At 33.8% G+C, this 21,011-nt stretch overlaps 2 protein-coding genes and 1 pseudogene across 2 annotated transcripts; 1 reads left to right on the top strand and 2 right to left on the bottom strand.

Annotated features, from left to right (window-relative positions):
- The first annotated feature begins 4,573 nt into the window (after positions 1-4,573).
- LOC112326265 (60S ribosomal protein L24-like) lies at positions 4,574-7,441 on the top strand (annotated as a pseudogene).
- Positions 7,442-7,921: 480 nt separating this feature from the next.
- On the bottom strand, positions 7,922-8,683 carry LOC7479334 (pentatricopeptide repeat-containing protein At3g62890). Its single transcript, XM_024593610.2, has one exon. It carries the CDS (start codon positions 8,681-8,683, stop codon positions 7,922-7,924), a length of 762 nt encoding a protein of 253 aa, XP_024449378.2.
- A 6,013-nt stretch (positions 8,684-14,696) lies between these two features.
- On the bottom strand, positions 14,697-19,720 carry LOC7479336 (WAT1-related protein At1g25270). The gene is made up of 7 exons (XM_024582878.2): positions 19,123-19,720; positions 17,816-17,878; positions 17,500-17,616; positions 16,797-17,046; positions 15,851-16,009; positions 15,561-15,712; positions 14,697-15,018 (listed from the first exon to the last, which is right to left on the bottom strand). Exons 1-7 carry the CDS (start codon positions 19,314-19,316, stop codon positions 14,823-14,825), a joined length of 1,131 nt encoding a protein of 376 aa, XP_024438646.2. The 5' UTR covers positions 19,317-19,720; the 3' UTR covers positions 14,697-14,822.
- Between the last annotated feature and the right edge of the window lie 1,291 nt (positions 19,721-21,011).

Genomic DNA, 21,011 nt, shown 5'->3' on the forward strand with positions numbered 1-21,011 from the left:
ACCATTCCTTAGAAAAGCGTAGAGTTTTCTAAAGAATTTTAAGAGGGGCCGGTTACCTGATATTGAAACCGTTTCTTAGAAAAGCGTGGAGTTTTCTAAGAATTTTAAGATGGGCCGGTCACCTGATATTGAGACCGTTTCTTAGAAAAGTGTGGAGTTTTCTAAGAATCTTAAGATGGGCAGGTCACCCGATATTGAGACCATTCCTTAGAAAAGCTTGGAGTTTTCTAAAGAATTTTAAGAGGGGCTGGTTACCTGATATTGAAACCGTTTCTTAGAAAAGCGTGGAGTTTTCTAAGAATTTTAAGATGGGCCGGTCACCTGATATTGAGACCGTTTCTTAGAAAAGCGTGAAGTTTTCTAAGAATCTTAAGATGGGCAGGTCACCCGATATTGAGACCATTCCTTAGAAAAGCGTGGAGTTTTCTAGGAATTTTAAGAGATCGCCAGAAGGGATCTCATCTTTCAGCTTTGGTTAAAGGGAATCGCCAGATGGGATTCCAGGTTGACCGAGCTGTAAAATAGTTTTTTTGGGTTTTGGTTAAAGGAGATCGCCAGAAGGGATCTCAGGTTAACCCAACCGCAACACAGATATCAGCTTTGGCTAAGGGAAATCGCCAGATGGGATTTCAGGTTGGCCAAGCTGCAAATATAAATTTTTTGGTTAAAAGAGATTGCCAGAAGGGATCTCAGAATGGAATTCCAAGTTAAATTAATCAAAGTTAGAAGTCAGAGGATCGCCAGATTGGGATCTCAAGATGACAAAGTTTTGATCGTTGTTTCGGGTTGAAGGGGAATAGCCATGAAGACAAAGTTTCAGATCGATCAAGCTTCAACAATATCAGTTTCAGAAATTCAGTTTTATTTATCTTTATAAAACTTACTACGCAAAATCTCTGCTCCGTAAGTATTATAAAGAGGGGGCATCTGTTGTAACCCATTTTTGGATCCCCATAAAAATAAAAAATAAAAAGAAAAACCCCAAAATAGTGTAGACACCATTCACCCCATGTGCATGCCGCTGCCCGAGACCCTCAGGAGTGGGGAGCAGCGCAGGCTGCCCTGGCTTGGTGTCCCCTGCTCCCCATGCGCATGCTGCTGCCCCGCTCCCCTTTGACGCAGCTGCAAAAGGGGGGGAAGAGTTTTTTGAAAAGGAGAGAGGGCTGGAAAATTAGAAAGGAGGAGGAGAGTTTTTGAAAAGAGGAGAAGAGTTTTTGAAAACGGGAGAGAGGGCTGGAAAACTAAAAGGGGGGGAAAGTTTTGAATGAGAGAAAATGGCAGTTAAAGGAGGAAAACAGGGGGGAAGAGAAGAACGGTAACCTCTCTCTCTGCTCTCTCCCTCCACCGTTTGGAAGTACACCGCCACCTTCCTGACCACCGTGAGGCATCGCCAGCTTCCTCCCAACACCACCAGATTCTCCCCCACGATCCAGCAGCTTCTCTTAAGACCAGCCTCCACCGAACCCCACAGCAGCAGCAACCATTTTCTTCTCAGCAGTTCCTTCTCCTCCAGCGGTGCAACGAAGCAGCAGCCCACGGGAAAACAGAGAAGGAGCAGGAACAAAAACAGAGGGAAGAACGCCATCGCCAGCTCATCATATTCTTCATCCCAGCAGCCACGCCAAGAACTGTTGAGAGGGGAATACAGAAGAGAAGAACAGGAAGGAAACGGAGAAGGGAGGAGAACATGAAAAATAAAAAGGAATGGAGGGAGACATGAAGGGGAATTGGGCAGCGTAGGAAGAAAGAAACAGAGAGTTGGGAAACCTTTCGAAAAAAACGAAAAAAGAGACAGACAGGGTTCGTAAGGAAGCAGAGGAGAGATTGACAAATAGTGAGAGAGCAACAGGAAGAGGAGGAAACAGTTCCAGCTGCTGATTATGCACTCCCTCCCACTGACTACGGGATTTCTGCTAGGGAATGGAGTAGCACTATAGCCGATAGCCAATGGACAACTGATGTAGCCCAACAATCCATTCCTGCTGCCGACTTATGCCCAGAGCAAGGTGGACTTTCTGTTTGATTGGGGTGCAGCTCCCGCTCCTGCGCCGGCCCTTCACTCTCCCTTCCTCTTCGCTGCTAACAGCAGCTCATTACAGAGATGGAGAAGTAAGAGGGGAGGCCAAAGGACAGTAAAGGAGCAGAAAACCGAGACTCCAAGGGTGCCGATCCTTTGCCATGCCAGCAGAAGACTTTCTTCCACCCGTGAAGGAGACGACCACTGTGAGCAGCCATAAGCAAGAGCAGCAGCAACACCAGAGAGGAGGAAAAGCAGTGGCAGCAACACCACCAACCGCACCAGCTCATCATTCCTTCGTCCCAGCAGCCACACCAGGAGGAAGAGCAGCCGCAGCAACACCACCAACCGCACCCGCAGCTGCACAAACGAGGAGGAAGGGCAGCCGCAGCAACACCACCAACCGCACCAGCTCATCATCTTTTTTGGTCTTTGCTTTCATTTTCTTGCATATAAAACCTGCAGAAACAGGGAAGAAGAAGTGCAGAAAACCAGAAGAAAGAGAGAGGACCGAAGATTGTAGAGGAGGAAACTCAGAAGAAGAACGCCAACAGAGAATAAAGGGGGGAAAGCTGAAGCGGACGGCAGCACTGATCGACCAGCCAGCAAGCCTTCGCCACCGTTATCCGTTCGTTCCCAGGTCTGTTCTCTTCACCTCCCGCACCGTGAGCATTCTTTGCTTCGTGTTTGCACTGTTCAAGTGAAATTTAATTCACTTGAACAGTAACGTGGTCTTTTGCATGCAGTTTACTTTGTTAAGGTGAGAATAATAATTACCCGGTTACTGTGCATGTGCACAGTAACTGGAAAATTAATTAACGTGTTACTGTGTACAGTGAACAGTAACCAGTCATGTGGTTTGGGCTGGGCTGAGTCCAGCCCTGTAGAAAGTAGGTCCATTTTATTTTTGGGCTGATTTCGGCCCATTTTCCTTTTGGGCCGGGTCTGGCCCATTCAAAAAGTTTTCTTCAAAGATGTATTTAAAAAATCTGTGATTTTCTGCAAGGTTGTATTTTTGTACTATAAAGATACAAGTCCGGTATGAAAATACCCGGTTTTCGTCGAGACATAAAAAAAAAATATAAAATGAAAACTGTTTTGCTTTCCTGCATATGGCTAATACCCTAACATTGTTTTTACGTTTTTTGTATATAAAAAACAAATATTTGAAGTTTTGAAAATGTGTTTTCGCATGGATTTCTTAAACACAACAAAAATCGTTTTTCTTGCATTTCTGGATTTTACAACATGTTTGTAAAACTCCAAAGGGTATTGGCCAATATTCCAAAAAATATTAAAATCTTATTTTGGGGGAATTCATCTATTATTCACCTCTAATGTTTGGATAAAGAAATCCTTAAAGGACGAATATCCAAAATATTATTGGAAATAATTTGTTATTATTCACTGTTAATATTTGGATAAAGAAACCCGGAGTGGTAAATATCCAAAATAATTTTCTAGGAATAATAAATCCGCACAAATCCTTGAAAGAAGCCTTGATTATAATCAAGGACATTTCAATTTTTTTTACTCCACGGTTTACGAGACAAAAAATAGGTTTTTAAAGCACCCTAGATTTCGTTCATCAGAGCAGACTTATCCTAGGAAACTGATGGGATTAGAGAACATCAACACCATAACATTTATAAGGCAAATCAAACACCAAGCAGCTTACCTTAGGTAGGGCGTACTAGGGGTGCTAAAACCTTCCCTTTACGCAACCAGTCCCTTGCCTTAGAATTTCTGAAAGACCAGTTAGGTTTCCTAGTGACCATAATACTAGGTGGCGACTCCCTTTTTCACAACAGAAAGACCCCAACATCGAATCACCGCTACGGAGGAAGTGTCGCCGCGATGTCGAGCTCTCGGGAGGGTGCGACAAAGAGTTTTTATTTTTTTGAACAAACATGAAATTATAGATGATTTACTTCAACATCTACAATTTCATAATGTTATATATATAACAAATCAATTAAAAAACAAATATATAAGTTTAAATAGATTTTAGAGCAATCTATCAAACATAAACATGATTGATTTAATTATAGATAGAATTTACACAAAAACTTTAGGGATAATTACAAAAAACATCCTATAGTTTGATTGCCTTTTCACTTCTGAGAAATTACACTTTACATTATAGGTCAAACAAAAATATCAAAAAGAATTAAAAAATGAAATTATCCTCGTATATAATATATGAGAAACAATATATCACACTTGCACTCTACACTTTATCTTGTACTGCTTTGTCTCTCCTAAAAATCACAATCTCTATCTTCATTGGTAACAAAATCAAAGCTAGAATTTATGCAATGGTGCTTCCAAGGTTTGATGAAGGGGTTGGAGGGCCTAAATCTTCTCACTGATTCAATTCCCTTAAGAAAAACCCTCTCTAAGCCAAGCTAAAACTTCTCACCGATTCAATTCCCTTTTTATACCAAACTCACTTTAGAATTCTTCTTGTTTTTTTTTTTGCCAAACCCACTCTAGTTTAACCAGAGGGTACTAATTGAACCTAACCTTGTGTTGTAGTTTATGACTCATAGACAGATGTCGAGGTGGAGGAGAGCGAAGCGAAATGGTAAAGAGGTATTAGGAAAAAAAATAATACTCCTTTGACGGTTAGGGCTCCTTGGGCGACTAAGTTTTCTTAAACGGTTTAAGGTCTACTATAAATGCATAATATATAACCCAATTTTTGATATAGTGAAAAATAAAAGCTCTTCGTTCTTGTGGATGTAGGCATATTGCCGAAACATGTTAAATCTTATATTTTTTATGGTTTCTTAATTTTCTATTGCAATATCCATTAATAATTGTTGTAGGTTTTTCATAACAATTGGTATCATAACCTGTTTATGATGTTAGTGATTTCTTTTGCATAACTCAACATGATCAAGTTTGATGGATGAGCAATTTTGGATTATGGCAGAGGAGGGTAAAGGATCTATTGGTGCAGCAGGGCATGGTGAAAGCATTATACGGACAACAACCGGAAGACATGGACGATATAGATTAACATGATCTGGAAACGAGGGTTGTGGCAACTATTAGGCTTTGTCTAAATGATGATATGATGTATCATATCATGGATGAGGAATCACCGATGGTAGTTTGGGCAAAACGGGAAAATCGATATATGTCTAAGTCATTGTCGAACAAACTTTATCCAAAAAAGAAATTGTCTAGTCTTAAGATGTAAGAGAGTACATATTTAAATTAGTATATCAATATGTTCAATCAGATCGTTAACAATTTAAAGCAAATTGATGTGAGGTTTAATGACAAAGACAAGACGCTGATGTTACTGAATTCCCTACCTCCTTCTTCTATATATGGAAATTTAGTTACACCTCTGATGTGGGGGAAAGAAACTCTCGTATCGGAAGAGACCACTGGTGCCCTATTAAGCTTTAATTTAAGGAATAAAACTGGTGATGGAAATTCACAAGGAAAAAGGCTAGCGGTGAGGAGTAATCAGAAGCGTAGGAGAAATAAATCTCGAAACAAATTGAGGAATAACAAAACTCGATCCAAATCCAGTAAAGGGAAGGATATTCAATGTTATAAGTGTGGAAAAACATAACACATAAAATGAGAATATCCAAAGATAAAGAAGTGGGATGCAGAGAACAAAAAGAGTTTATCAAAGTCTATGAATGTAGTGGAAGAAAACTTAGAGAGCGGCGATAAAGACATGCTTTTTATTTCATCTATTTCAGATCATCCCATAAATTCTTGGATATTGGATTCAGTATGTTCTTATCACATGACTCCCAATAAAGATTGGTTAGACAACTACAAGTTAGTCAACTCTGATTCTATATGGGTAACAATGATCTATGCAAAGTTATTGGAATAAGAAATATCAAAATTAATATATTAAAGTTAAACTGTAATGGGTTTAACCTCAAGTCGGAAGGTGTAGTATTGAAGATGAGTAAAGGTGTTATGATAGTCATGAAGGGATAAATATTGCTGGGAAATATTTATAGACAACTAGGTATCATAGTTGTAGGTGGAGCTGCAATTATAGAATCTGAGTCAGATCACACAGTTTTGTGGCACATGCGATTAGGCCATATGAGTGAGCATAAGATGATGGAGCTTCATAAGAAAAATTTATTGATGGGTGTCACAACATGTAAGCTTGATTTATGCAGGTATTGTGTTCTTGGAAAACAAAATAACATGTAGTTCAAGACATCCATACATAAGACATAGATGATTTTTTACTATATTCATACAAATGTTTATAGTTTAGTAAATGTAGCATCACGTGGAGGATACATGTATTTCATAATCTTCATTAATGACTATTCATGAAAGATTTGGGTGTACTTTATGTGACATAAGTTAGAAGCATTTGCTAAGTTTAAGGTATGAGAAGTAGAAGTAGAAAACCAGATAGGGAGGAAGATCAAATGCATTAGGTCAGATAATGGTATTGTGTTTACAGATTCAAAGTTCATGAAGGTGTGTGAGCAACATGGGATCAAAAGACACTTCACAGTACACAAGACACCACAACATAATGGTGTAGCGGAAAGGATGAACAGGACAATAGTTGAAAAAACAAGGTGTCTCAAGCTAAATGCAAGGTTTGTTAAGAACTTTTGGGCAGAAGCAATGAATATGACATGTTTCTTGATTAACAGATCACCTAGGGCAACACTAGATAGGAAAGTAGCAGAAAAGTTATGGACAAGCACTTCAGTGAACTACTCTAGTGATGAGAGGTCAAAGTTTAATACAAAGTCTAGACAATATATCTTTTTGGGTATCAGAAAGGAGTGAAAGGATTTGAAATGCAAGAGCTATTTTCATAATCGCTTTAAGCCTTCCAGACTTACATGGACACCTATGTAAAAGAAACATCACAAAAAGGTATTGCCATATCTGAAATTGAATATTCTTTGTGGGGCTTTTTTCCTTCAATCTACTCATGATTTAGTTGTTGTTTGTTAATAAGACATCGTCATTAAGGCTGTTAAGAAGAAGCGCCAAACCTTTAAGAAGCTTTACTCAAGGTCTATAGCTGGTGCTACTTTGAAATTTATACAAAAGAGGAGAACTGAGAAGCCTAAGGTCTGTGATTTTGCTCTATGGTATGCTCTCTCACTTTTAATCTCTTGTGATTTGTGAATTGGGAGGTGTTGCCTTTGGTTTTTATTTACTAAGGTGTGTAGGTGGATTCTTTGTGCTTTTATTTTAATTGTTGTTTTTGTTATTTTAAGTGAAATCGAAGAAAGAATCAAGAAAACTAGGGATGAAAAGAAGGCAGGGAAAGTCGAGTTGATGGCCAAGACATAGTCCAAGGGCAGGCCTAAGGGTGCTGCACCAAATGGTCCTAAGCTTGGCGGAGGTGGTGGTGGAAAACCACGATTTACTTATTTGTTTCTCTTATTTTTTAAGTAGATAAAGCACTTGAAAGTTTCTTATTTCTGTCTTTCACGTATGGATATTTTGTTGGTCCTAGAGTTCAAATTCCTATTATAGATTTTACTAAGGATCTTCGCTCGAATGGAAGGCTTTTTAAGCCATTGTTAGTTGCTTTTGCTGTCATATTTGTTTTGTGTTTTGCAAATTTTCTAGCTAAAGTATCTCTTTTGACAGTGAGCCTTATTTCAGTTCTTTGTATCAAGTCCTCTCCAACTAGGGCATTTTTTTCCCTTCGTAATCCAAGTTATGGTATTTGCCATGTCCACAAGGATGAAATGGGTGGCCACTTATCGTATCAGTTTGTTCTTGTTTCTTTTCCTGTCTTGCTAAGGTATCACCCATCTTATTTTTTAGATGCGAGGACAACTTAAATGAGTTTATATTAGATGCCACACAAGTAGTCGGAGAGACAAGGCGCATTATTCAACAGAACTATTCAAGAGAACAAGAACCCACCTAAAAATCAAGAACTAGACCATCTATTTCCATTGAACTACTGCCTGGGATCTTCTCTAGTCCTTGTTTCTTCATCTCATTCCTTACTTCAATGGCTTTCTCATACAAGCCTGCAGCTGAGTACAAGTTGGATAAAACTGTGTAACAGCTGCCATTAAAAGGGTCTAATTGCAAAAGATGTTTGGCAGCATATTCACCCATCACTATATTTTTTAGCTGACATGAAGCTCCAAGAAGAGCACCCCACATGGGAACACTGGATTTCATCTGTGACGCATGTGAAGAGTCTATCAAGTCCCTCGCTTCCTCTAAAAGATCTGCATGACAGAGAAGATCCACCATACAACCATAATGCTCAACCTTTGGCACTAGGCCATATTCTTCACTCATGAGTTGAAAAAATCTTTTTCCTTCATCAACGAGCCCCAAATGGCGGCATACACTTAATAAGCCGAGAAAAGTTATGCCATCCGGTAGAGTATTTGACCTCAACATGTCTGAAAAAATTGTGAAAGCCTCTTGGCCATGACCATGAGCAGCTAGTTTATGAATTATTGAGTTCCATGCCCCCACATCTCTCTCCTCTATACTTTTGAACACTGAAAGAGCCCTCTCAATGCTTCCACACTTCGCAAACATCTCAACCAAAGCGGTACCCAGAACAGAATCCACATCAATCCCATTTTTCTCTATGTGAGCTTGCATCCATTCACCTTGCTCCAAAGCCCCCAAATAAGAACAAGCCGTAAGCACACTTACCATGGTAAACCTCTAGGGTTTAATTTTAGCCACACGCATCTCTTTAAATATCTCTAATATCTCTTTATGTCTACCCTCTCTTGCATACCCATCAATCATCAAATTAAAAGTGATTACATCCTTCATTTCCCACGGCATCTTATCAAAAAATCCTTTCGCATCCTCCATTAGACCCAAACTCACATACCCATCAATCATGGTATTTCAAGAAACCGAATTCTTTCCCACCATTTGATCAAACAACTCTCTAGCCTCCATCAACAATCCAGCCTTAACATACCCATCAATCAAACAATTCCATGTAACTAAACTCCTCTTTGACATTCTATCGAACATTTGCTTCCCCTCCTCGACAAAACCCAAATCAACCAACCCACTGATCATCGAATTCCATGAAACAACATCCGGGTCATCTATTTTATTAAACACTTGACAAGCAAAGCCAATTAACCCACAGGATGAGTACATGCTAATCAAACTATTTTGCACAAAAAGATCTTCACTCAACCCATGTTTAAAAACCAGCCCATGAACTTGTTTACCCTCTTCAATTGCTCTAACCTGAGAGCATGCTTTCAAAACAAAAGGGAAAGTTAGCTTATTTTGCCCAGAATTGGCATTACAAAGCATGCTATAAAATAAAGAAAGCACATTTTCGGGTTTTTCTCTCTGGGCGTAGCCTCTAATCATTACATTATAAGCAAATGTATTTGGGTTTTTATCAAAATTAAAGATTGACTGAGCATAGTTGATGTTTGCATATTGAGAGATTGATGAATAGCACAAGAGTCTAGTGAGGGCCAGTGGGTTTTTAATGAAGCCAAGTTTAGTGAGTCGGGCATGGAGTTGAGCAAACTCGGTGGTAAACTTGCAGATTTCTAAAAGGGAAAGGCATGATTTGAGAGAGAATGACTGGAATTGATTGTGGTTTTTGGTGGGTTTTGTGGGCAGAAGAGAAGGCGGCAGAGCAGACATAAGTATTTCAAATGGCAGTTGGTTTCTGTGGGTGAAGCGCAATGGTTACGTTGGTCCTACACGAATTAATAAATAAAACAATATTTCTTCCAATTTGGGAATTAAAGGAGGGAGGTTTATAATTATTATTTTTTTACAAACCAAATTTACTATTTTAATCTTATTTATTTGAAAACTCAAATTTGGATTAAATTTATGTCACGAGCATTTATATGAAGAGGAATAATAGCATGAACACCATCTGAAATAAATACTCGAAATTTAATTTGATTGAGTTTTATATAAAACATAATCAAAATTAACTTTCATATTTACTGTGATAATCAAATATATATCCTTTGCTTAAACCATCTCTAAGAGCTGATCTTGTTATTTTCGTTACTAATAGTTTCGTGAAGAAGTAATATGGGTAATTGTTTCAACTTCCTCCTTGGTGTACATCTTCTTTGACTCTTTGCCTTCCCTCATATATAGCACAAAATATAAACCGCCAATGATTGTTATTAATCCTGTTATTCTATAATTTAAAAAGAAAGAAAACAGGTAAATTTAGATGTGATTATTTTCAGTTCAATTCGGTTTTTATTAAAAAAAAATAACCAAACTGAAATTATTTTTTTAAAAAAAAATTGAAACCGAACCAAAACCGGTTCAAACTGACCGGTTTCGGTTCCGTTTCGTTTTTTTAGAAAAAAACCAGTTCAAATCGGTTTGGCTCGGTTTTTCGGTTTTGGCTCGGTTTTTTTCGGTTTGGGTTTGGTTTGGTTTTTTCGGTTTCAAGCTTATAAAACCGAACCAAACCAGTCGGTTTTTTTAAAATTCTAATCGGTTTATTCGGTTTTTTTTCACGGTTTGGTTTTTTCGGTTATTTTTTTTCTAGTTTTCTCGATTTAATTAGTTTTTTGATTTTTTTGCTCACCCCTAGATCAAACTGACCATATAAATTCATCGTGGGTAAATTGTGGAATTTTCACAAGGATATTACAATCTTACAACAACAACAACAACAACAATAATAATAATAATCAATATATCATTCATCACTGAAACCAAATAAAATTTTTAGTGTAAATTATTCCATAACTATACAGCATTTAAGTAAGAACATGTTATAAAAACATTTCCATCAATTGTCTTTATTATATGTGTTTGGAGACATTTATTTAACTTTAAAAGTATTTATATCAATTTTTGTAGCAAATATGATAGAACTTTACCAATATTGAATTTAAAAACATTTATATTAAATGTTTAAGATTTAATGGCATTCGAAGATGCCTTTATATACCATAATTGTCACTAAAATTGAAAAAAAAATGCCGTTAGAGATGGATCTTAATAACAATTATGAAATGCCATTATCATGTATATCTATCATAATATTTATTTGAGTAAGTTTTTTAGACAAATGTCATTAAAGGTTAATTTTGTTGTAAGTATGTTGATTAAACTAATGTAAAATTAACGTAATAAATATAATAATAATAATAAATTTATGTGAATAGAATGGAAACTGAATCTATTGAAGAGAAAACACAATACCTTCCAATGTCTAGTTTCTCGTCCAGCTCTGAGGAGCCGGGAATGGCAACCAGCACAAGCATGAGAGGATTGAAAACAGAGACAAACAATAGACCTCTCATCACCTTAGCCTGCTTCCACAATCAATGAGTCTATCTACCTGCTTTTATTTTTTGCCAAAGAAATAAAAGAAATTGTTACAATTAGCTAGCGAAGATTGTGAGCTAACGTTGTTTATCTAAAAGCGGTATTCCCCTTGTTCTACAGGAAAGAAACAATACTAGCACTGAATTATATTTATTTCTATTTCTTGAATGCCGTTAAAAAAGCCCGTGACAAGTTTATGATGAGATGAAGCCACCTGGTGTCGCTGACCATTACTATGATGTAGAAGTTTAATGTTTGTTGAACAGATGTGAATTTCAACTCCTTTGTAAAAAGTGATATCATTGTATTTGAATCTTCATTGTGAAATACTGTATATAGAATTTACTGGATTAAATAGAACTATTTAGTTTTTTATATAAATTAAGACATCGTACTTATATTAGTTTTTTATCTCGAGATTTATTTATGTTCTTATTGTTATGTTCATTTTAATCCCGAATAATTTTTGTGCTCATGAGTGCTTTAGAGAATTCAATTTATATCAAAATTCTTAAAGAAACAACCATATTTCTCACTCATCTTATCTTAAGAATATTATGTTGCACTCCATTTGGTGTACTAAGATTTGAAAATCATTAAGAGTTTAGCTCATCCTTTATCACGTTGCAATTAACACTTATTTCATCATAGAAATAAGTAGAAAATAATATTTTTCTAGTGCCCCAAAAATATTATGTAACTTAGTTTTTCATTTGAACCTAGATCTTAGAATCTCCAATCAATTAGATATGGTTATCATCATTACATTATTTCATATTTTAAGGGCTTTAAATCATACACAAGCTCTCTCGACAAACTTTTATTAGCAGATTCACAATATTTTCATTTGACTTTACATAGTTAATGAAAATAATTTCATTTGAGAGCAAGTGTTTAGTTGCATTATGTCTACAATATACATGTCTAGACTTATCATTACACATATTATTTTGTATCTTTTCAATTGATGAATGAATGTTGCAATAGACATAAATAATTGACACTTGTTTTAACTAATATGAAATATCCTCTAAGAAAATTTGAAGTCATTCGGCTTTCTCTTTGAGTTTATCAAGAGCAATAAATTTTAATTCCATTTTGAATCTTGCAATACATGTTTTGGTTTTTTTTGCCATTTTACTCCTTCTAAGCTCAACTTTATCGTCATCATCTTCTGATTGATGATGATCACTTGAGCTAGCTTTAATCATTCTTTTAAGTAAATAATTTTCCCGTGTTTCTTTCCATGAAAACTCATCTTTAAAGAATATAGCATTCATTGATTCCATAATAGTATTATGATGAATATCCTCACTACATGATTTGTGTACAAGAAATTAATATGTACTACTATTGTATGTATATTTTATAAATACACAATCTACGATTTTAGATCTTATTTTGACCATTTTAGGATTAGGTATTGCTACCATCTTAGGACACCTCCACACTATGAGGTATTTGTAAGAAAGTCTTCTATCTTTTCATAATTCATATGGTATTTTTTTCTAATTTTTTATGAGATACTTTATTAAGTATGTAATTGACAGTTAAAATTGTCTAACCCACAAGTTTTGAGTTGCTCCCAAACTTATCAACATGACATTTATCATTGTTTTTAATGTTTGGTTCTTACATTCCATAATGTTATTTTATTGTGGTGAATAAAAAGTAGTAGTTTGGCAGATATGTCCCCAAGGGGTGCAGCGTGATAGCAAATGGCTTGAGATCTGCACAGCAGATCTCGAGTTCGAGTCAGGGCGTGCACCTCTTGTAAGAGCTTGGGACAGCCGGGGTTTTACTCGCTCACCTGGCCTCACAAAGTGCGCTTTCCGGGAGGTGGGGTTTCCTCGAATCCAAAAAAAAGTTTGGCAGATAATACCATTTTAGAAACATAATTCGCCAATTGATCCTTTATATTCTCCACATTTGTTATTTCTTATTATCTTTATCTTATTATTAAGCTGATTTTGAATTTTATTAAATGAAATATTTAAACATTTCATTTTAAATCTTTACAAGGGAACTTATATTAACTTAGCATAGACCCCAAAATAATTCGGGACAACTTAAGATTTAATATGAATAATTATTATTAGTTTTCATATCATTTTGACAAAAAAAACAAAGTAATATATTTTTCTAATTTGATCATCGTAAAAAAATAAATATGTTGAAAGAACTCTTAGTTTGAAGCTATAGGGGTAGCGAAAGTTCGATTCTTTTTCACAAAATACACGAAAAATTACAGACCTTGTTGAAAACATATCATTAACTATTAAAAACTTTTTAAGAGAAAATAACTCTTAGGTTAATTAAAATCAAAACTGAGATGGCACCACCATATCTTGTAATACTTCAAAGTGTAACTATCTTGTAAACATATCCCGAAAGCTAGCACTTGAAAATATGTTTACATACATAACATAAACTTCAAGCTAGTTCCATCATCTACTGCCAAATTGAAGGAAAAAAAAACACACAATCATAAGCAGTGGAGGCTTCATTCCATTTAACACATTACAAATCTGTGACATCCAAAATTCCAAATGTACAAAAACCAACATGATCAATTTATATGACTGAAAAGTGAGAATATGGAAGGCGAAAAACAAGAGAGAGTTTGTATTTAAAGGACTGTTTAAGGTATCGATTGAGTGGGTGCCTTTGATTTTGATACGTAGGTGACATACATATGAAGCAAAGCCAGATATAAAGATCTTGTTCTTCAATAATTTCTGGAGAAAAGATTTGTCAGTACTCCTTCAATCTTAAAAAGTCCTCCATTACATGCTTTAATGATCATACTGACCATTAAAGCATGGAATGGTTGGTTGATCAACACAATTATCGAAAAACCAAGTTTAATTTATTATGTTGATGTTGCTAGTTGTTTTCACAATAAGTTGCTGCTACGAAAATAAGCTATTGCTACCTTGTTTACTGAAATTTTATTGCTACAAAAAAAACTATTTTTCTGCTGCTGCGAAGAGTTTTTCTTGCTTCCTTGGTCTCTTATCAACTTAGTCACTGATACGAATTGTTATAAACTACTAAAAACAAGCAATTTTGAATCTGTGTATATCTTATTAATTGATATTCAACATGCACCTACATACATCATTGAAATTCTGAATACATTTACTCTTATATTTACAAGAAGATTACACTTTTAACTATCATAATTTAATAAAGATTACAACTAACTAGTTAAATAAAGATTTTAATTAACTAGTTTAACACATTTTTTTTCAATAAAAAATCACTACTTGCACTGGGATTTTATGTTCTATAGTGTCGGCATGATATATATATATATATATATATATATATATATATATATATATATATATATATATATATATATATATATATATATATATATATATATATATCATTCCTTCCCTTTCATCTCCTCTGCGTCATTTTATTTGAAGTCTCAAGGGACATTGTCATCCCCTCACTTTTTCTCTTTTCTGCATCATTTTCCTTCATTATTTTATTTTTTCGATGAACCTATATCTACTCTGCTGTTGTCGGAACAAGTATCTTTTGTTGGAGAGGTAACAATGATGCCAACTTCCTGGGAGGTTTCGGTTTCTGACGGAGCAAGTTGTTTTTTTGCCTTCATCTCTTTGCTTTTACCCCATAGTACAAAATATAAACCACAAATGATTAACAATGCTCCTAATATGCTGTGAATAGAAAAAAAAAAAAAAAGTTAAACCATATAATAAAATCCAATACTCCATAAGGTATCCTAGTTTTTGTAATTATAAGGCTATGTATAAAAGTCTAACCACTAATTATCTTCCACGCTAAATGCCTATGATAAATTAAAAATATATCTACAGAATGTCAACTTAATTTGAAATTTGTAATAATTTTGTTAATAAATTATCGCTGACGAAACATAAACAAAAAGATATCAAATTAAAAAGATAGAATTGAGATCGATAAGGTTGTCACATATAATTTTATTTATAATTTTATTATTAAATATATTTTTTCAAGTAATCTGTATCTCTACAAGGTCTAGAATTATTTAAATAAATTCAAAAATTAACCTAAATAAACTAAAAAATCTGAAAATAAAGAAAAAACAATTAATTTTCTAAAACTAAATAGAAAGAAAAAAACAGTTAATTTACTGATACAAGTACAGTATCAATTCAAAGAAATTATTCAGATAAACTATATATATGAAACCTCCTTAATAAAAAAAGAAATGTGATACCTTCCAAGATACAGTTTCTCAGCCAATAGCAATGATCCGGCAATGGCAACTAACACAAGCATGAGAGGGCTGAAAATAGCGACGAACAATGGACCTCTCATGGCCAAGCACCATGAGATAATTATCCCCATCAAACCAGAGCCCACGACTCCCTACATACACAATCAGCTCTCACTTGAAAAGGGAATCGCTAAATCAGCGAACACAGATAAACAAAAGTTACCAGAGTTTAAAGAATATCTTCGATCGGAGATCAATAAATGGCTTGCCGAGCATTAAAATGAATATACCGAAAAAGCTGCGGTGAGGAGTCTAATATTCCATCCCAATTTCCATTGATTCCAATCCCTTTCAAGACAAAGAGCAAAAACAGTTGCTTGGATTGCTCCCATTGCACACACTAAAGCCGAGTTTGAATAATGGCTCCGGTATCTTGCACTCATTTTAGCCTGTTTCCACGAACAATCAATTAATATACTTATTTGCTTATAACTGCAGGAAATTAATTAGTATTCTTTTAGTATGAGAAATTAATTAGTTAGCTAAAGGATAAAAAGAAAAGAAAAGAAAAACATGATTTCTTATAGACTTGGTTATGTTGAATTTAACCTCCTCCCAATAATATATATATATATATTAACGTATTATACTACAATGAAGGGATTATTTGAATTTATTAAAGAACACTATTCTTAGAAACCGTTTGCACCGCGTTCCTAAAAAATTCAATTTTTTTTTGTTAAAATTAAATATGGTTTGTATGTTTTGGATCGTTTTGATATGCTGATGTCAAAAATAATTTTTAAAAAATGAAAAAACATCATTGGCATGCATTTCAGCATAAAAAGTTATTTAAAAAACAACCGCTACCACACTGTCAAGCATGTTTTTAATAGGTGACGCTGTTAAAAAAAAAACAATTGTTGCGTATTTAACAAGCATGCATGTTATTAAAAAAAAAAGCAAAAAGATTATGTCGCATTTCCAGATAACCTCAAAAGTAAGGAATTAAACTCGAAGAAATTATTATTGTCTAAAATTTACCGCAATTTCTTTTTAAAAAGAGATCAAATGTTTCTTGGATTTAATTTTCTTGGACCAGCTTAGGCATGCTAATTCAACTCTTTTGGGATAGATAACGTGCATTTTGATATTATCGTGTAAAATATTTTATAAAATTAGTGTTTTTCATTTATTTTAACATTAGTATGTTAAAATACAAGTAGTAAAAATTACCTGAACTATCAACCACGAAGAATAAGACAAGCAATTCAATAACGCCATGAAAAAGCCCAGGATACGCCCGTGACCATGAGATGAAGCCGCATGAGAGTACTGACGATGATGCAAAAGGTTAACTTTTGCTGACCCGTTGATAATTTCTACGCCTTTGTAGAATGTGAGAAGCATGGCACCACCGATTCCCATCAATGTCCCTATAGCCTTTGCCTTTCCTTTTGTGGACGCCAACTCCATTCTCTCCATCCTTTTGATCAAGTTCAACGAATGAGAAACATGGTAAATTTGCTATAAAAATATAGAGTAAACCATTTATTAAAAAAAAAAGAAAAAGAGTAAACTAGCCTTTGTTTTTAATTAGTTGATGTGTTTAAATTCTTATATTTATTAGTGATTAACTTAGTCCTTCTATGTTGATGATCATAATGTATTTCCCTGATTAAAAATGCCCTTTTATTGTTAAATCTTCCAACTTATTATGCTACAAAATAAACTAAAAAACACCTTTTTGAAAGGACAAAAAAATAGTAAACTCTGGACAATGAATGAACTTAATGATTTTGAAAACTACACTTACAAAGCCATTAAAAGAAAAGGGATAATGATTTATAATTTACTATGAAGGATATTCACTTCCATTAATTGCACAGTAAACTAATAGAACAAAACGTTGCCTGAGGTAACGCACTTGTATACTTACCTAAATATGAAGGCTAAGATGAAGGTAACAGCTGGAATTAGGTTAGCCATGGCACAGGCAAAAGTTGCAGATATTAAGGCCAAGCTTTCGATGTACGCATTTTGAGCGAACGAACACCTGGAATATATAGAAAATAATTCATGGATATCGTATCTTTATAAAACAAATCAACTTGATATGCTGACTAATTTCTCTTGAAGTGATTGTTTACTATAAAGACCGCTCACCCGATAACAGGGAAAGTGCAATGAATGTCAAGCAACTGTTATTTTTGTTCTCTTAATTTTTCATTGAGCTGTGATGACATGCAGCTTACCCAAATAAACCACAAAAAAATGCTTGAATGATTACTGTCCACGTTAATTTCCCCCTGTTCTTCCTGCAAAAACAACACATAACAATTATTAGATTGTAAACGAGTACATGCATGGAACTTTTAATCTTTTTTTTGTGTGTTATAGACTTTAAAACCTTTTGGTTTATTCGTTCCTTTCCCCTAATCTTCTGGTTATATATATATATATATATATAGTAAATCTGGTCTCGCGAGACAAGCAACTTTAGCCATTCCCAGGGTTCTTCAAATCTTCTTTTCTTAATTGCAGGAATTGTCATGAAATTACTACTATATATATATATATATATATATATATATATATATATATATATATATATATATATATATATAGTAGTAATTTCATGACAATTCCTGCAATTAAGAAAAGAAGATTTTAATCAGTAAATCTGGTCTCGCGAGACAAGCATCTTTAGCCATTCCAGATTTACTGATCTTCTTTTCTTAATTGCAGGAATTATATATATATATATATAGTAGTAATTTCATGACAATTCCTGCAATTAAGAAAAGAAGATTTGAAGAACCCTGGGAATGGCTAAAGATGCTTGTCTCGCGAGACCAGATTTACTGATTAAAACTTTACATAGAATTATTAAATGACGACATGAATTGACACATGATCATATAGTAAAATAAAAGATAGAAAGTTAAGGTTTTTTAAATCTTAAAAATTACAGTTTAAAATTATATATTAAGAAATTAGAGTTTTTTAAAACCTAAAATTATATAAAGAAAATTCTGATTATGAAAAATAACATAAAATATTAATTAAAAAAGTTCAGGAATGAAAGAGACGATGAAATGATATGGTTGACTAGTATGAGCAGCAGTCATCCTTTATATATATATATATAAAAAAACCACAAAATACGGAAAACTTTATAATAATAAAAAAATCCGCGTAAGACCATTTGATGCTTTGACGAGTAAAAACCACAAAATACGGAAAACTTTATAATAAAAAAAAAATCCGCGTAAGACCATTTGATGCTTTGACGAGGAAAAACCACAAAATACGGAAAACTTTATAGTAAAAAATCGTTAAAGAGCAAAGTGAAACAATTTTATTCCGCCAATGGACAAAGAGACAGGTAGAAAACGAACAAAAACTCCTTTCTCTTGCATGCATTGATAGTTTGAAAGTTTCTGAATATTTGTAAGAATATTGTAAACAATAAGGAACATTAGATTGAATGCCCAGATTTTATGATATTTCGAAGAGTAGCTACTTGAGAGAGATGGTTAAAGAAGCAAAGAGACCAAACCTCTCAACGATGAATGCAAGAGGTGCCATGAAAGCAGTGGCAAATATGAATCTATAAGCAACGATAATCTTCAAGTTCATCCCATCATTTGCTGCCAATTTGTACAGAACATTAACTGCCGCAAATGCAACTTGAACCAACACCATAAGCAATGCAGGTTTCAACCCTTGCAACACTCTACAAATTCGCTCCATCCCAAGATCCCAAACGTACAGAAGCCAATGTACATGTAAATAGAACTAGATAGTGAGATGGAAGGTAAGAAATCAGAGAGAAATAGATTTAGGTAAAGAAGAAAATCAGAGAGAACTAGATTTTGTATCTAAGATATAGCCTTGTGTGGTTCTGGTTTTGGTTCGCGAGGAGAAAAGAAAAAAAAGATTTGGATTTGATGTATGCAAATGCCAGGTGTGGATGCCTTAGCCCTTGGGCAACGTGGAGAGCGTTCCAAGGATGTATAAACGGTGAAAAGATGCATTTACGGCAAGAGTAGTAGTTGTGGCTTATAGCCATTTACATCACTTCACTGCTTACAGAGCACCTCACATGGGAGTGATGTGGTCTTTGAGTTCCTAAACAGATCTCGAGAACAAAAAAATATCGAAGAAAGAAACAATGCATATTGCGTTTTCACACTAGCAACCCAAGGTTATATATATATATATATATATATATATATATATATATATATATAAAAGTGAATTATGGGTGTGTTTATTTTTGTGTTTTAAAATATTTTTAAAAGAATTTAATTTTTTTTTAAATAATATATTTTGATGTTTTTATATTATTTTGATATATTAATATCAAAAATAATTTTTAAAAACTAAAAAAATATATTATTTTAATACATTTTAAAGTTTAAAACGAAAAATATTTTGAAAAGCAATTGTTGCTATATTTTTAAACACCCCTTAATATATTATTACATGTTTTAGATTTCCATGTTTGAGATTTTATGTTATTTTATAACCATTCCAAAATATTAAAGTCTAATATCATTGTTTTTTCGTTTTCTTTAAAAAAATAATAAATAAATGACTTAATGCTTTCACAAGATAATCATTTTAGAATAAATTAAATAAAGCTAAATATGTAATCTCAAGGATACGAAGGAGATTTTGTTCAAATAAGAGAATCCAAATTAAATTTACGAATATTGGTGGAGGATTACTTTCCATTTGTAATCATAGGCCCGTTAGAACATCCACTTAATAATAATACTAATAAATAAATTTAAAAAATGCAGTGGGTGAAGAAGAACCTTTTGAAAGGCTTTATTATTAAGTTAAAAGAAAAAAATTAAAGAGTGCGGGGAAAGTACAATTTGCAAACATGCATTGTAACATATATTATAATAATAATTTACAATGTTTTTTTTTCTTTTATCTTTTGGTAATATTTTTTTTATTTTGATCCCTTAATGTTTTTGTTTTCTTAATTTGTTCCTTTGAAATTGCAGCTTGTTTTAGATGCATAGATTATGGGATCTTAAGGTGTGTTTATTTAAAATCAGGGTTGATGTTTTGTTTTGACTATATGGGGAAAAAACTATTGCTCACTTAATGCGCGGTTTGATAAAATTAAATGTATTTTTATTGATTTGAAACAATTGGAGCTATAAGAATCAAATTTGAATAGTAGGTAAATATTCAACCCCTTTTTCTTTAAAGAATCCGAGATAGAATTGCACAGAAAAAAATACTTGAATCAACCAAATTAACTTATTAAATCTGCGGTCCAAATAATGAGAATGAAATTACCTTGAAAAAAAGTTATGAAGCTCAATCTCAATAAATTTAATGTTGAAATAGGGAATTAAAATTAAAAAAAAAACATATTTTAGAAGAAGAAAAAAACATTATTATAGTAAATAATATCTTATGAAG

Source organism: Populus trichocarpa, chromosome 1 (assembly GCF_000002775.5).
Source record: "Populus trichocarpa isolate Nisqually-1 chromosome 1, P.trichocarpa_v4.1, whole genome shotgun sequence".
NCBI classification, from domain to species: domain Eukaryota; kingdom Viridiplantae; phylum Streptophyta; class Magnoliopsida; order Malpighiales; family Salicaceae; genus Populus; species Populus trichocarpa.

Excerpts from the sequence above, each read along its gene's own strand:
- LOC7479336 (XM_024582878.2), bottom strand. The coding sequence starts at position 19,316 with ATGGAGCGAATTTGTAGAGTGTTGCAAGGGTTGAAACCTGCATTGCTT. Across the intron at positions 17,879-19,122 it reads CTTGCATTCATCGTTGAGAG|GAAGAACAGGGGGAAATTAA; the intron begins GTTTGGTCTCTT and ends TTGTTTTTGCAG. Across the intron at positions 15,713-15,850 it reads TCCTCACCGCAGCTTTTTCG|GGAGTCGTGGGCTCTGGTTT; the intron begins GTATATTCATTT and ends TTGTGTATGTAG.
- LOC7479334 (XM_024593610.2), bottom strand. The coding sequence starts at position 8,683 with ATGGTAAGTGTGCTTACGGCTTGTTCTTATTTGGGGGCTTTGGAGCAA.